The sequence below is a fragment of the Channa argus genome, chromosome 5 (assembly GCF_033026475.1).
Source record: "Channa argus isolate prfri chromosome 5, Channa argus male v1.0, whole genome shotgun sequence".
Lineage (NCBI taxonomy): Eukaryota > Metazoa > Chordata > Actinopteri > Anabantiformes > Channidae > Channa > Channa argus.
This window is the reverse complement of record NC_090201.1, coordinates 23,731,224-23,745,063: the sequence shown is the minus strand read 5'-3', so window position 1 is coordinate 23,745,063 and position 13,840 is coordinate 23,731,224. Positions and strand designations below refer to the sequence as shown.

Genomic DNA, 13,840 nt, shown 5'->3' with positions numbered 1-13,840 from the left:
GCTGACCTGATTCTGTCCTTGCTGTGACACACCTGCTCCTATGCTTACCAGGGCATTTGCATATCCACATTTGCATCCCTAAGATATGACTAGCTGAGATGGGAAAGGTAAAAGAAGAGCGAGGTAAATAAATAAAGGGCAAAAGGAACTGAGACAGAGAAACCGAGTGCAGGAGCGGATGGGAGAAAATGAGTTTGATGTTTGTATAGAAAATAGGAAAAGAGGGGAAAAAAAGAGCGAAGCCCATATCAGGCCACGAGACTGTAGACATCTCATCTGACTGGGGCAGTTCAGCTTAAAGAGCGCTCCGCTTGCCATCTGCTGGGGAAGCTGTTTGCACTGTATGCTAGGACATGGTCTTCGTACACATGCCACACATGGATTATACACTATGCACTTATAGGATTCAAATACATTTTTCCGGTCATTAATGACAGCTCACAGCAAGGAAAAGAAAAACATAAATGACACTACAGTCTATTGCTTCTTACTTCGTGGTAGCGAAGTTCCCACTTACATTTAGTTCACACTGCTGACATATTGTACGGAATATTTTTTCTCCAATAACTGGATACTTATGTGGATTGATCTGAACGTGCTGCCATATTATACAAGCGATTTATCGAGCTTGGAGGAGTGGAGCTCGAAGCCTTGCTTATATAAATTAATGTACTCGAGCTGTTAAGGAGCCTCCTCTTATGATTCACTCTTTTTACAACCTCTAAAGCTAAAGTCTGAGAGCTGTTTCTGTAAGGTCACACACTGATTTCCGTCTTGGTGAGTCTAGGAGCACTTCTCACTTCACAAGCTCATCTGATAAGAGTCTAGCTGTTTAGCCAGGATTTTATTTTTTATTTTTTTTAAACTACAGCACTACAGCATAATCTGCATTGACTATATACAGCCTGGTCCGCTAAGAATCTGCGTCAAAATCAGATTGTGAGCAACACAGAAGGCGAAGCGTAGAAACTCTAAATATGATGGAAGGGGCAGAGACAGAATAACCAAGGCAGAGGGGAAAAAAGGTTGTGAAAAAAAGCAAAAGAGCAAAGGGAAAATGGATGAAAACGGAAGAGATCTTGGCACTAGAGGACATAAAGTGAGCATGAACTGCCAGAGACGAAGAAAAGAAAGACTAAAGGATTGAAGTAGAAAGAAAAGAGGATGGCGGGAAAAAAAGGGGAGAGATGGAGAGGTTGTTGTCAAAGCCCTGTGGCTTCTCCTGACAATCCCTCATCTTTACACATGATAATCGCAGAAGCCGCCACTGCACATATGAAACCAATAATCTCACACTCAACCAAAAATGACAGGCTCGGTTAGTCACTGGAAAAGGCTTGTTACTTGCTGCTACTGAACATCGGCGTAGATTAATCCTGACTGAATCACTCTCGCACGCTCTATGTAGGGCAATGCATTCAGGGCCGAATGAGAAACATCTACCTGTCGATACGCTGAATGCAGAAATCACAGCTGCCCAAAGAATTTGCTCCTGTGATCAGTGTCAGATGTCGGCGCGCGTTTATAGACTAAACAGACTGCGGTGTCGCATTTTGTTCTCATATTACACATGCAGTTTCTTAAGTGATACGACAGGACACACACACACACACACACACACACACAGAGTTAATGACAGTCAAAGGGGTTAAAATACTTACTGTTCTGATTCTGTGTGTTTTTCATCATGCTTGGATTTTCTGTTGGAAACGGAGAAAGAAAAAACATCAACAGTCACACAATCAAACAATGTAGAGGAATAATGGATAAAGGAGGAGACAGAGAAAGAGAAAAATAGTCATCTCTGATAGGGGTTGTGGCTTACTAATGAAGCCGAACGCCAGAGTTGCTGAAGCACATGTTAAATGGCACATCCCCTGTGAGAAAGACTGGGCCCGTTAATGGAAGTGGGAACACAGAGCAGTGCACCAGAACAACAAGGACACTTTTAGCGGCAGTGAGACCAGGCAAGCACAGCTGTGGCCAGACAGTCTGACAAAGATGTTTGGAGAAATTGACTCCACCTTTAATCAGTGGCGTTCATGTCTACCCTGCACAATACACTCTGACAATGTGTTTCTAAAGTTCTCAGAGGGATAAAGTAATTGCCAAGGAAGAAGCAGGAGGGCTCACAGAGTATTAGCAGCATCCCTAAATTCCACTGTGTAAGCTATTTTGGGATGTTAGACTACACATATGAGCAGGTGGAAGGTACATATACTGTACAGCACAGTGGGAAACTTTGAGGTCTCACTGCAGCCACACTAACATCGAAAGTGCTCAGAGGACACAGAGAAAATAGTGCATTCACTTTGCATATGCTCGTGTTGCCTGCTGCAGCACGTTTATGTAAGCATGCGTATCTGGGAGTTTCTGCATGTGTGTGTGTGTTCCACTGCGGTGACTCACTTCACTGTAATCACACAGGGTGTTATCAGTGACGCTTGCTAAAGTTGTACATCATCAAGACATGAGCGCTGGCTTGTCGTCGGTGGAGAGTCTCCATCAGTATACTCTACTTCTGATGATGTATACTCAACACCTTGCCAAGCGACTGTGGGCCTGAAATGCTTCTATTCATTTGGCCCCAACAGGGAGAGAAGTGTCTAATCTCAAGGCCACGGGGGACGGTGCCAAGGTCACTTAATCACCATTTACTTCCGCTAAGTGTGAGAGGAAGCAATCTACAAGGAGCGGGCAGACAGATGGGCCATACTAGGCACATAGCCGATGATACCTGAGGGTGCATCAGGGTGTTAAATAGACATTAGTGCTCTTCCTAGCAAAGCACCTCCCAAGGTAACACCTCCCTGAAGTGGCACTTTCCCCTTAAAGTGGGTTCTTATTAGACCCGCCCAGTAATTTGTACATTTGGGACACACTTTAAATCCTGTTCACAGAAGTGTTCGAGGCAGGAGTCAAAAAAAAAAAAACCAAAAAAAAAACCCCCCAAAAAACCAAGGTTCCAATTTTTTTGTTTCAGAGCAGATGAAACATCCATCCTTCCATCCAGGCCTAGAGTGCACGTGTATGTATGTGTTTACATGGAGTGAGGCCTGGAGATCAAGTCCAATGTGTCTCAAGGCCTGAACTTAACCAAACCGCTGTTTATGCACATTTGTTATCCAGCGTTTTTGAGGATGCAGATTGAAAAGTGCGGTAACACTCGCCACCATTTTGGTACCTGGTGCCAGAGGGATGCAATTTTAACAGATGCCTACTGGCCTCTTTTAAGAAATGGTCCCGTACATGAAGGCAGAGACCAACAATGCACACGCACTACAATCTAATGCAAAGCAGTACTGGAGGCGGTTCTGATGTTTTGGGCCCCCATATTCATTTTAGATAGGGGGCCCAAAACTTTAGAACCATCTCTTCTTCAAAATGCTTATAACTCAGTGGACTTATAACTCAATTCATTACATGGAATGAGGATATATTGTGCCTAACTTCTAGAAATAATATTTGCATTATCACAATAAATGCTGTAGCTTTTCTATTGAAGTAGACAAGTAGCTTATTCAAACATGAGATGAACACGTCAAAGTATCATCACATTTACACGAAGTGCATGTTTTAAACTGCGCAAGCGACACTAACACCAATTCATTTACTATTTATCATCTGCCTAAAACAAATGCATTGATTTATCCATTGACAGTTCAAGAGTGTCCACAGATCCAGAAGGAGCAGCAAACACAGAGATAACAGAGCCTGGAAACGTCCAACTCCGGCGCAAATGCCAGTCAGCGAACAACTTCCAGGTTCTGATGAACAAGTTATCTTGGTTTGGCGAGCGAACAAAGTGCGTTTCTAACGCTGTCAACAGCAAAGGTTCTTTGATTCCTTCGGCCTTTGATGCCACGGTTGGCTGTTGGTGTGTAAGTGAGAGCAGTACAAGATGTGCCATTGATGGAATAGTCACTAAATCCCTTGCTAGAAAACAGTTATCCTCACTAAGTGCAGGCTTAAAACGAATGTGATGTAGAGCCAATTAGCGATACAATCTCTTATTAATCACACATTTAGCTGCATTAATGATTTATACCTAAAAGTGGTCACACAAATGTAGGATTTTCAAAGACACTGTAGACACATGAAATGAATTTTTGTAGAATTATATAATTTTCTGTGACACTTAACTGTGTAATTGTGTAAGTGTTCCAGAAAATCCCCCCCCAAATGTTTCATATTCATCATCTTTTGAATAATTAATCAAACTTAAATGTGATTTCAGTTTAACTGCCAGTGTAGTAGCCACTTCAGAATCGGGCCATGTTGCCAAGCTGAGCGTACATACCAAAGACTATGAGGCGAGTGTGCGTATCCGTGGAGCCCAGGGGATTCTGGGCTGTGCAGCGATACATGGAGCCATTGAGCTCAGCTGGCACTCGCTCCAGAATCAGCTCCTTCCCCTCTCGCTCGGAGCTGCCATCGAGCAGGCGGCCCCCAACGCGTGTCCAGGTGAAGAGGGGCTCAGGGAACACCTCATTCTATCAACACCCAGCACACAGATGGGATGGAGAGCAAATAAGGGAAGAGAGATGGAGGGAAGGAGAGGAAGGGGTGGGGTGGGGGTGGGAGGTGGAAGGGCGGTGCAGAGTCAGCCTGTGAGTCTCAGCCAAGAGATTAAAAGCAAAGGATACATGAATAATACAAGCTCCACTTTCTCCCCCCTAATGCAACAGCTAGTTAGCAACATGCATTAATAATCAACTCTTCACTTTACAGCAGTTTCTCTCCTCACAGTTTGGAGCCCTCTAGATACCCCACCCCTCGCCTATTCAAAAATAAAACCATTCACATTAGAGTGCTGTCAGGCTCAGAGATAGTAAGATGACACAGTGAGGGTGGTAATCTCTTGTTCAGTCCCACCTGGCTTCTTTTTCACTTCCCTCCTTGACACATGCATTGCACCAAATACACAGTGCAATAATTTACATTGATTTCCTGCAGACTATACCTGGAAACCTTAACCCCAACCTGCCTAACGCTAACATCACCCTTGCCTTAACCCTAACTTCAAACTTAAGATGTCCCTACAATGTGAGTGCACACGGACAAGACAGAATGATTTATCGAGTCCCAAAATGTCAGTAATTGCAGGGTTTTTTTTTTTTTTTGAGGGACCAGTGGTGTTGCCTCATTTTTTTGTTTTTTTTGGTTCAACAAACAATAAAGTACGTGTAAAATCTAAATCCTCTATGTTCTAAAACTAATTACAAAGGTGTACTTTACAGTTCACTCTGCTCAGGTACAGTTCGATTGCAGAGGTGCATGGACTCATAAAAAGCTAGTGTGTCCTATCCATGGCACTGGGGGGGGGGGTCAAACTAGGGGCATCAAAGAATGTGAACAGCCATCCACACTTCAGTTTGCCCTTCCTTTGTGGGTTTTCAAGCGTAAGTGACTGCTTCCTATCAGATGTAAACATCCCTCTCCCTTTACTCACAACTGCACATTTTGGAATCCTTCCCTGAAGGAAGCAATGCTGCCGCACTTGTTTGGCATGCACCCATGTTCAAATGATATCATGCTCACATGCCCGAACAAACCAAACACTTGGGAGTTCAGATAAACCACTGTAAATACACTTGGTGTGAAAGCGTCCTTGACTTCAAGTGACCTACTGAAATAGACTAATATAGAGAAAATAGAAAGCTTATTTGTTTTTAGTTAGCGTGAATCCTCTAAAATAAAAATAAATGCTAATATAAATAAATGTTCCCCTAATTGTGTTGGAGAGGTTAAAGGCACTAGTTGATTGAGTCTTTGGAAAATGTCACGATTTAAAAAAACAAAACAAAAAAACATTTATGTGAGAATTTACTATCACATGTAAGAGCCTTTGAGAGTCCAAGTGAAAAAATGCCCAATTTAATCTCATATGGAAATAAAAAAAGAAAGAATGCAAAACAAAAAACATACCATATAATGGTCATCCATAATATTCTCAAAAAATAAACCTGTGGGGAATTTAGAGGCTCTAAATAACCTCAAAGTTTCCAGCTCATAAAATATTCACAGTCTTTTGGTGTTTGGTTAACACCAAAAGACTATAGTGTACCAAACTCCTGCCAAACTCCTGTTTGGTAGAAAATATTAGTACATGTAGTAAAAATACATCTGCATCTGTAAAAAAAAAGTAATTATAGAAAAAAACAATTCAATAAAACAAATGAGGCTGGGTGAACAATATGAATGTGTGCAAATATGTATATTTACACCTGAATCTGACTCCATTCTATTCTAATCATGAGGAGTCAAATGGTCCAATCAGAGGGCAGATGGTTGTGTTGCACTTATCTCCACCTCACTGCAAAGTGTAGTAGATTTTCAAAGAGCAACTTGCATGTTAGAAGTCATCTGTGATACGGTTTGTTTGATTAAATTGAGATGAAAATGTAGATATTTTATGCAATGATTTCAGATTACACTGCAGAGGGGAGTCAGTTTCCTTCACCCTGCTGCAGCAACTGTTTGTAGTGAAGGGAGTTTTCCGGTGCATTCTACACATTTTCATGGTGAATTCTTGTGTTTGCGGGGGTTGTACAAACACCAGCCGGTGAGGACTTTGCTGCTGACAGAGGTGCTCAGCTAACATAGCCTCCATGTCTGGGTGCTGATTGCAGCTGCCGAAACCTGACTTGCTGACCTCCGTGTACACAGCCCTCCTGCATTTCCCTGCTGTTCATCGACCTGTTGAAGAGGAAGCACTGAACGAGGGAGTGGGCAGAACTGGGATGCGGCGCACAGTTATTAGGGGTCCAATTTTCAGTGTTGCTGGCCGGTTGGTAAAATTTGTACTGGTTCCATTTGCTCCAGCCAGAAAATCTTTTTGGGTGGGGAACGGAGCCATGGATATTCAACTGAGAATGTGCTAAGAATCCCTCGAGTTGTTGTTTTACAAATGTTTATGCAAAATCAACCATAGTCAACTCACTGCTACTGTAGAAAAGCTTGTGTTCACCAGTTTACTTTCACGAAGGTCTCTGCTTGCATTTGTCTGAATTACATCTACTACTCTCCTTTCGGCTTATCCCGTGAGTTCGGGGTCGCCACAGCAGATCATTGTCCGTATGTTGATTTGGCACAGTTTTTACGCCGGATGCTACCCTCCCCAATTTCTACCGGGCTTGGACTGGCACTGCATCGCTGGGGAGGGGGAATGGGCTGTTAGGGGTTCAGGGTCTTGCCCAGGGACACTTCGACATATACCCAGGGCCAGGGATCGAACCACTCACCCTGTGGTCCTTAAGCAACTGCCTTTACCAACTGAGCTATAGCCGCCCATTTGTCTGAATTACATAAAACTTATAAAACAAGATGCCAGCAGCACTTTTTACCTGGCTGTCCTCCACATAAAGTTGGGGTTTAAACTTACTAGTGGTGACCTGCATAACCTGGTAGACTCCCCTGGCAACTCAGCAATTCCACCACACTGAAAGCCAAAAGGTTACGTGAACCAGTGACGGTATGTTATGCAGTTCTCAACCCAGGCTTCCTTAAGTCTGACTGAATAGTCCAGCACAGCATATGCATCAGCGCTGATGGACTTAATGAGACAGGGCTACTCCAGGTCACCAAAGGGTCCACATAAGAGCAGCAATGCCTCTGCCCCCCCTCCCCATTTCTACGTCCTCTCACAAGATCATCAAGGATGACTGAGTTGGTCTGTGTCAAACTCAGCATTCTTGGTTTTACATAGGACGTCACTGTGAAACCAACTAATGTTTTACATTATTAGAAGTCAGCTAGTCTAACTTGTTTTTATTTCTCAGATATCTCAACCCTGGATTTTGCATTCAACGTGAAAAAAAGAGAGAAAAATGTCCTTGGCCACTGTGTGAGTACTTTTAATAGTTTTATGTATCAAGTGCTGCCTGCAAGTCAGTTCTGACTGGTTTTAATTTGGTGGTGGGTTTTAACCTGTTTATTTTTTAACATTATGTAAGATGCATTATATAAGTATGATAATGGAATAGTAGTTTTTATCTGTTTTCATGTTATTAACATTCCACCACTGAAGCCTGTGTGCATTATGTTTTTGTAATTATTATTAATTTCTTTTACCATAAAACATTTTGTTTTAACACTGATCCAAAACAGGCCATTAAAACCCTGTCATTTCCTCGTTCTTAGAAAAACTGTACACACAATACAGTACATGAGGACAGGGAATTCATTATGTCAATCATCCTGTTTCACACTGGGATTGACAGGGACATAATCAGCAAGAATAGATATGTCCTGAAAAGCATCAATACCTACTTTATGACTCAACAAATTAATACAGCACATCAGTGCTGTTATAAATATCACATCTGTTAGCACTGGTTTCCATATTATTCTATTTTCTGTCTTAACCTAGTTGCTTTCTCTTGTGTGACATCATATCCAGTGCCTCATTTTGGGGTGGATGTCACACAAGTGTCTGTCACACAAAAACAAATCCAGATCTTACTGTAGGGTAGCTGTAGGTATATATAATCCTGTTTCAACATTATTTTTTCCAACAATTTGTGCCCCGAAGTCACAAACCTGTCAGATGCAGTGCAGGCTGCTCCCAGGCGGGTTTAATCATATTTGATGATGCTGAAGAAAGTAATGGTGAACATTTAAAGGGGCTGTGTGTTCAGATTAATGCAGTTACTTCTTTTGTACTCTAAGATGTTGTGTTTTGTCCAGCCCCCCCCCCAAAAAGCCAAAGATATAGGAGCATTTCTTGTTGTGTTAACATAGTTTTAGACACTCTACATTGTCCAGTAAATTGTATTAATAAATAAATAAATAAAACCTGTAAATAATAATCTCAAGGGCACTTTTCAAAGTAACGCCAAGGTCTTACAAATCAAAAGAAACAAATCCATCCTTGCACACTAACATTATTCACGTGACACGAAGTTACTGCATATTTGCAGTATTTCTGCTACTGGAGCCCAGTAGACCTGCTCCACAAAGACTGCTGGCCCTGATGAAACCAGCCCAAGGGTGCTCAGAACCTGTCTCCTCCCAGCTCGGTGGTGTACTTCACTTAATCTTCAATCTGAGCCTGCATCCGTAAACCCTCCCTGTATTTTGGAAAACGGCCTGCCTAGTCCCTGTACCAAAGAAGCCACACCCTACACAATTCAGGCTTTTCAGGAAAGACTGATCCTGAAGTCCTCCTAACCTTTGATCAAGGTCTTTCTCTCAACCTCCTTTACTTTGCCTACCAGCCTCTGCGTGGAGTGAACAACAATACCATAAAAAATACCGGGCTGTCAATAACCTGGACTGGATCATAAACTCAACTGTGGTTTATTAAAAAGGCAAGAGCCAGTTGTCTTTTCTGCAGAGGTTCAAGTCTTTCAACGTCTGCTCTGCCAAGCTGTGATCTTTCATGAGTCGGTGGTGGCCAGTCTCCTCTTCTATGCAGTGGTCTGCTGGGGCAGCAACACGAAGGTTGCCGAGCACTAGCAGGCCGAACAAATCAATCGGGAGGGCTGCCTCTGCTCTGGGTGTGGAGCTGAAACCTCCATATGTTGTGGCTGAGAAAGAGATCTTGTCCAGACTTTTCTCCATCCTGGACAATTCCTCCCACCCACTGACAGTGTGCTGGCTGGACAGATTAGCACGTTCAGCCAGAGACCAATCTTTGCCAAGTGCTGCACAGAGCCCCACAAGAGATCCTGCGGCCGTAAAACAACAGCTCCTCTACTTTCTGGATTAAAAACTGTTCACCCCGTTACTCATACCATATTATAATCTAATAACAATTTTATTTACTGTGTCCTTCTACTCTGTATTAGATTATAATTGTACTTAAACACAACTCCTAATGTCCCCATGTCCTCACATCCATCTATTGACCATCATCCTAATAACACACTGCATACCACCTCTGTTTATTGTACATGTCATCCTATTCATATTAGCATTTTTAATTTCTACTGACAGATGTCAAAGTTGTATAGTTCAATGTTAGTTTGGTTCTTTTCCATCTTCTTTCTTTTTGAGCAGAGAACACCTGTAACAAGGCAAAGCCGTTTTCCCCCTGAGATTAATGAAGTTCTTTGAATTTTAATGTGCCACAAAATACATACTACTGGTACTGTATATTAACATTCAGCTCTAGATAGAGGCGCCACCCTGAAACTTTAATAACCAATTAACTCCATGCTGTATACATAGCACATTAAATGTTTACCATTATTTCTTTATAGCATTGTTAATTAAACACATCTGGGTCACAGAAGAGCCTGAACCGCCATCCATCTTGAAAACTAACAACACCTTCCAGGACCTGCGGTAGAGTGGGACCATCTGCTTTGTGATTGAGTGGCCATCTGATCAAAATGTCATACTTGTGAACTCGTACTGTAGATAGATTTTGTGCACCCAGCCTCAATTGTTTTAATTAACACAAATACTTTATAAATGTACATACGTATTTATTCTAAGAAATCAGTTTTTCTTTCTTTTTGCAATCTCTTCGCTGTTACCTTTAGCTGTTGTCTTTTTGCTGCCATGCAGCCTAAAAAAATGTCAAAAAATTATGATAAGCCAAAGACAGTAAGAGCACACAAAGAAAATGTCTTTACCAAACAGAGTGGTCACTGCAAAAGAAAACTAAACTTGACCACTACAGAAGCTTAACTGCTCATGTGCACCAATATCCTACTCTAGACTGAACTTGACCTTTCATTTAGTTAAAACCCCATGCACTTACCCCAGGCGATCCTACCTGGAAACCTTGCACAGTGATGCGCACCGTGTCCCCTACCTTTGCCTTAGTGGGGGACATCAAGAGTTTAGGACCCTTAGGAGCAGCTGAAAAGAGAAAGAAAAGACAAAGAGACAAAGGTCATTGTACTCAGCATGGAGAGCAAATTCTGCTGGACACCTGGTTTGTCACGGGGGGGGGGGCGCAAATACAATTTCCTGTCGATTAAGGTCACAGGGCAGGAGGCGAGGGACCTGCAGATTCTTCCATCCAACGGCCTGTGCTGGATTTATTCCCCCTTGGAGAGAAAAGGAACTAAATTGGGTAGATACTCATTACCAGAGGAGAATGGGAGTGCACTGGGTGGAGTGTGGAGGCGGTGAGATAAGGGACACTCAGAGAGCTAATTTCCTTGTCTTGGTGTGGACAGCAGCCTTCAGATAGCTTTCATTTGGACACTCTAAAACAATGGGGCACTAGCAAGAGATCTGAGATTGTGAGGGGCCTACAATTGTTCTGTGCACGTATTGTTGAGATAAAATGATTGATTTGCATAATGTTATAAATACGTACCGTCCTTTTATGATGGCTAAACGGTACAGTACACTGCATTAGGCTCACACTATGAACATGCTCTGCACAATTTTAGTGTATCTAACATTCCTATGACGTTTGGGGCACTGTTCCATATGTACGAGCACATGTGAGCTAAACGTGTCCTATCAAAAAGGCCTGTAAAACCTCCACCCCAAAAGATAATCAATGATATGGTTTGACATCTCAGTATAATTCTGGATGCTCATTTTCATTATTTATACTTTAGTTTAGTTAATCAAACAAAAATCTAAATAAACTTGAGTTTTTATCTATGATTCCTGCAACACGCTGTCCACTGTGGCTAATGAAGCACAGCCTTCTCTTGGGCAGCCATTGACTACTAGCCTGCACTGGACAAATGGACAAGGACTTCACATTGTCATCATACCTGTTAAGGGGATTGAACATGCAGCATTGCCCATCTAATGATCTTTTTTATAAAACAGAGGAAAATGATGAATTGCTTAAAATGTTGAAGGAATTAAGTCATTCAAAGTATGAAGAGAGCACGCACAACTTGTCCTATATAAACTGATTAAACTGTCTAATAAATATGTGTACGGTAGCGGAACTGGTACAAAGTTTGAGGCAAAATCTTGGAATCAGTAACTTGATTTGAGGAGGAAAACACTGGTGTGTTACATACTGGCAGCCCAACCAAAGTCACCATTTGAGCAGTTTGACTAAACGTTTCATCTCATGCCGAAGATGGGTGGCATTTCACAGGCTAGTTTTGGCATGGCAGTTTGAAGACCCTATCATTCCAGCACCCACACAGTAACGGAAGGGTATTTTTAAATACTGGTGTCATGGCGTCACATAGAGATTGCGAGGCATATGGCTGGGGAAGATGATGGCTGATTTCTGGGATTTGCTCCAACAGTGACAGTTGGCGTCCTACGTCACCACCTTTGATTAGGGCGGCATGCGGTGTGACGGACATAACACAGCCTCTCTCTGGGGGTGAGGGCTTCACAGGGGAAATGAGCCACAGTCCCATGAGACCATCACCTGAGCCCCAACTTCTTCAGTTTGCAAGCAGGAACTGTTATCACTTCAGGAAGGGTCAGAGAATAAACATGCCCTCCAGAAAAACAACTGCACACCCTGCATCAGGTGGGCTTTAATACCAAGCCCAGACATCAACAGGTCTGCCCAGCTGCACAACAGATTTACACAGTTGAAGTAAACCTGTCGCATTAGCTGGGTGACTGGTTCTGTTGAAACAGAGGCGCATGCAACAGAATTCAAAAGGCCTGACTGACTGCTGGACCGCTCTGTTGTGGTGAATCCAGCACCACGTACGCTCCTTCGTGAACACAATGGACTAGGTGATCCAGAGCTGGGACATAAAACACACTGATGAATATTGAAATGAGCAGCAAATGAACAGGGACACTATCAGCATTCAGGCAAACAAACACTCTCAGACATTTACATTAACCAAATACATACACACAGCCACCTTTCTAAACCTGCTCTTTGACTGTCACAGTCTGGGGAACCCCTGTTCTCCTCTCACTGCCGTACAACGTATGAACTGAGAATTCCACCATTAAACACCCCGGATCACCTGAATCCAAAATCCCAGATCTTCTTTTAATTATTAAGATGTGCTACTGCAATATACTAATCCACGAGTCCAGGACAGACTGGCCTGGCTTTTCTCCGCATGCTCTCATTGAGGTGTGGCATTTTTTTCAGACCCCAAAGGCCCAATGCTAGCTCCAGGTCTATTTTCATGGTAAGCAGGGAGCCATTCATGAATATTCATAGCGTGTAATACAACACTGGTCCATTGTCAGACTGTCGCTCCGTCTCATGTGGCAATATTAAATCTCTGAAAGATTTATTACTTATGGGCACTGCAAAGACCTCCCTTTCATTTCCTGACCAAACACACCTGAGAGAAGCAAGGAAGAGTGTGTCTGTGGAGAGAGACATTGTGTATATACAGTAAGACAGATCCTGAACACAAATATGCACTTATAACTGCAAAATATCAATTAATATGTGGTAAAGTAATATGATTCCTCAGGTCACGTTTGGTTAAAGGTAAACAAAGCTCCAGTTCTGTGTACGTTATGAGCCAAATATCATTTCTATTTGAACCCACATAACCTCCAACCGGTTTGGCACTTTTCCACAAGGTGGTTCATGCTCCAAGCCGGTCTGTGAATGTTTGGTGCTCTAATTAGAATCAACAAATGCACATTTTCTGTTGTCTTTTCTTTAGGTGGTGAAAAAAAAAAAAAAAAAAAAAACATGCCTGGTGATGCTCCTTCCATCTTTTTAAAAGAACAAAGGTGGAAATAAATTAATTACTTCAAACACACACACTTGGCTTGCCAAAATATTAGCGCCTTTGACATTTAGCAAGAGTTTCACAGGGCGCTCATTCCCCTCAGGGTGTGTCATCTGTTTTATCATCAACACGTGAAAGAGGCAAAGAGCTGTTAGAATCCTTACAGCAATACTTTATCTGGAGAAGACAGTTCGTGCCATTATACCTTCAACTGATGCTGCTGTCTTTGCCTT

General features: G+C 42.5%; 1 protein-coding gene across 4 annotated transcripts in view; it reads right to left on the bottom strand.

The window, feature by feature from the left end:
* Window positions 1-13,840, bottom strand: part of igsf21a (immunoglobin superfamily, member 21a) — a 235,490-nt gene that overhangs the window by 2,476 nt on the left and 219,174 nt on the right. For 3 of the 4 annotated variants that reach the window (XM_067503594.1, XM_067503593.1, XM_067503591.1), the window contains 3 exons: window positions 10,712-10,812; window positions 4,301-4,493; window positions 1,662-1,700 (listed from right to left, as the gene is read on the bottom strand). In XM_067503594.1, the coding sequence (XP_067359695.1) occupies window positions 1,662-1,700; window positions 4,301-4,493; window positions 10,712-10,812 (333 nt within the window). The remainder of the gene's footprint in view (window positions 1-1,661; window positions 1,701-4,300; window positions 4,494-10,711; window positions 10,813-13,840) is intronic. The other variant, XM_067503592.1, reaches the window with a different exon arrangement.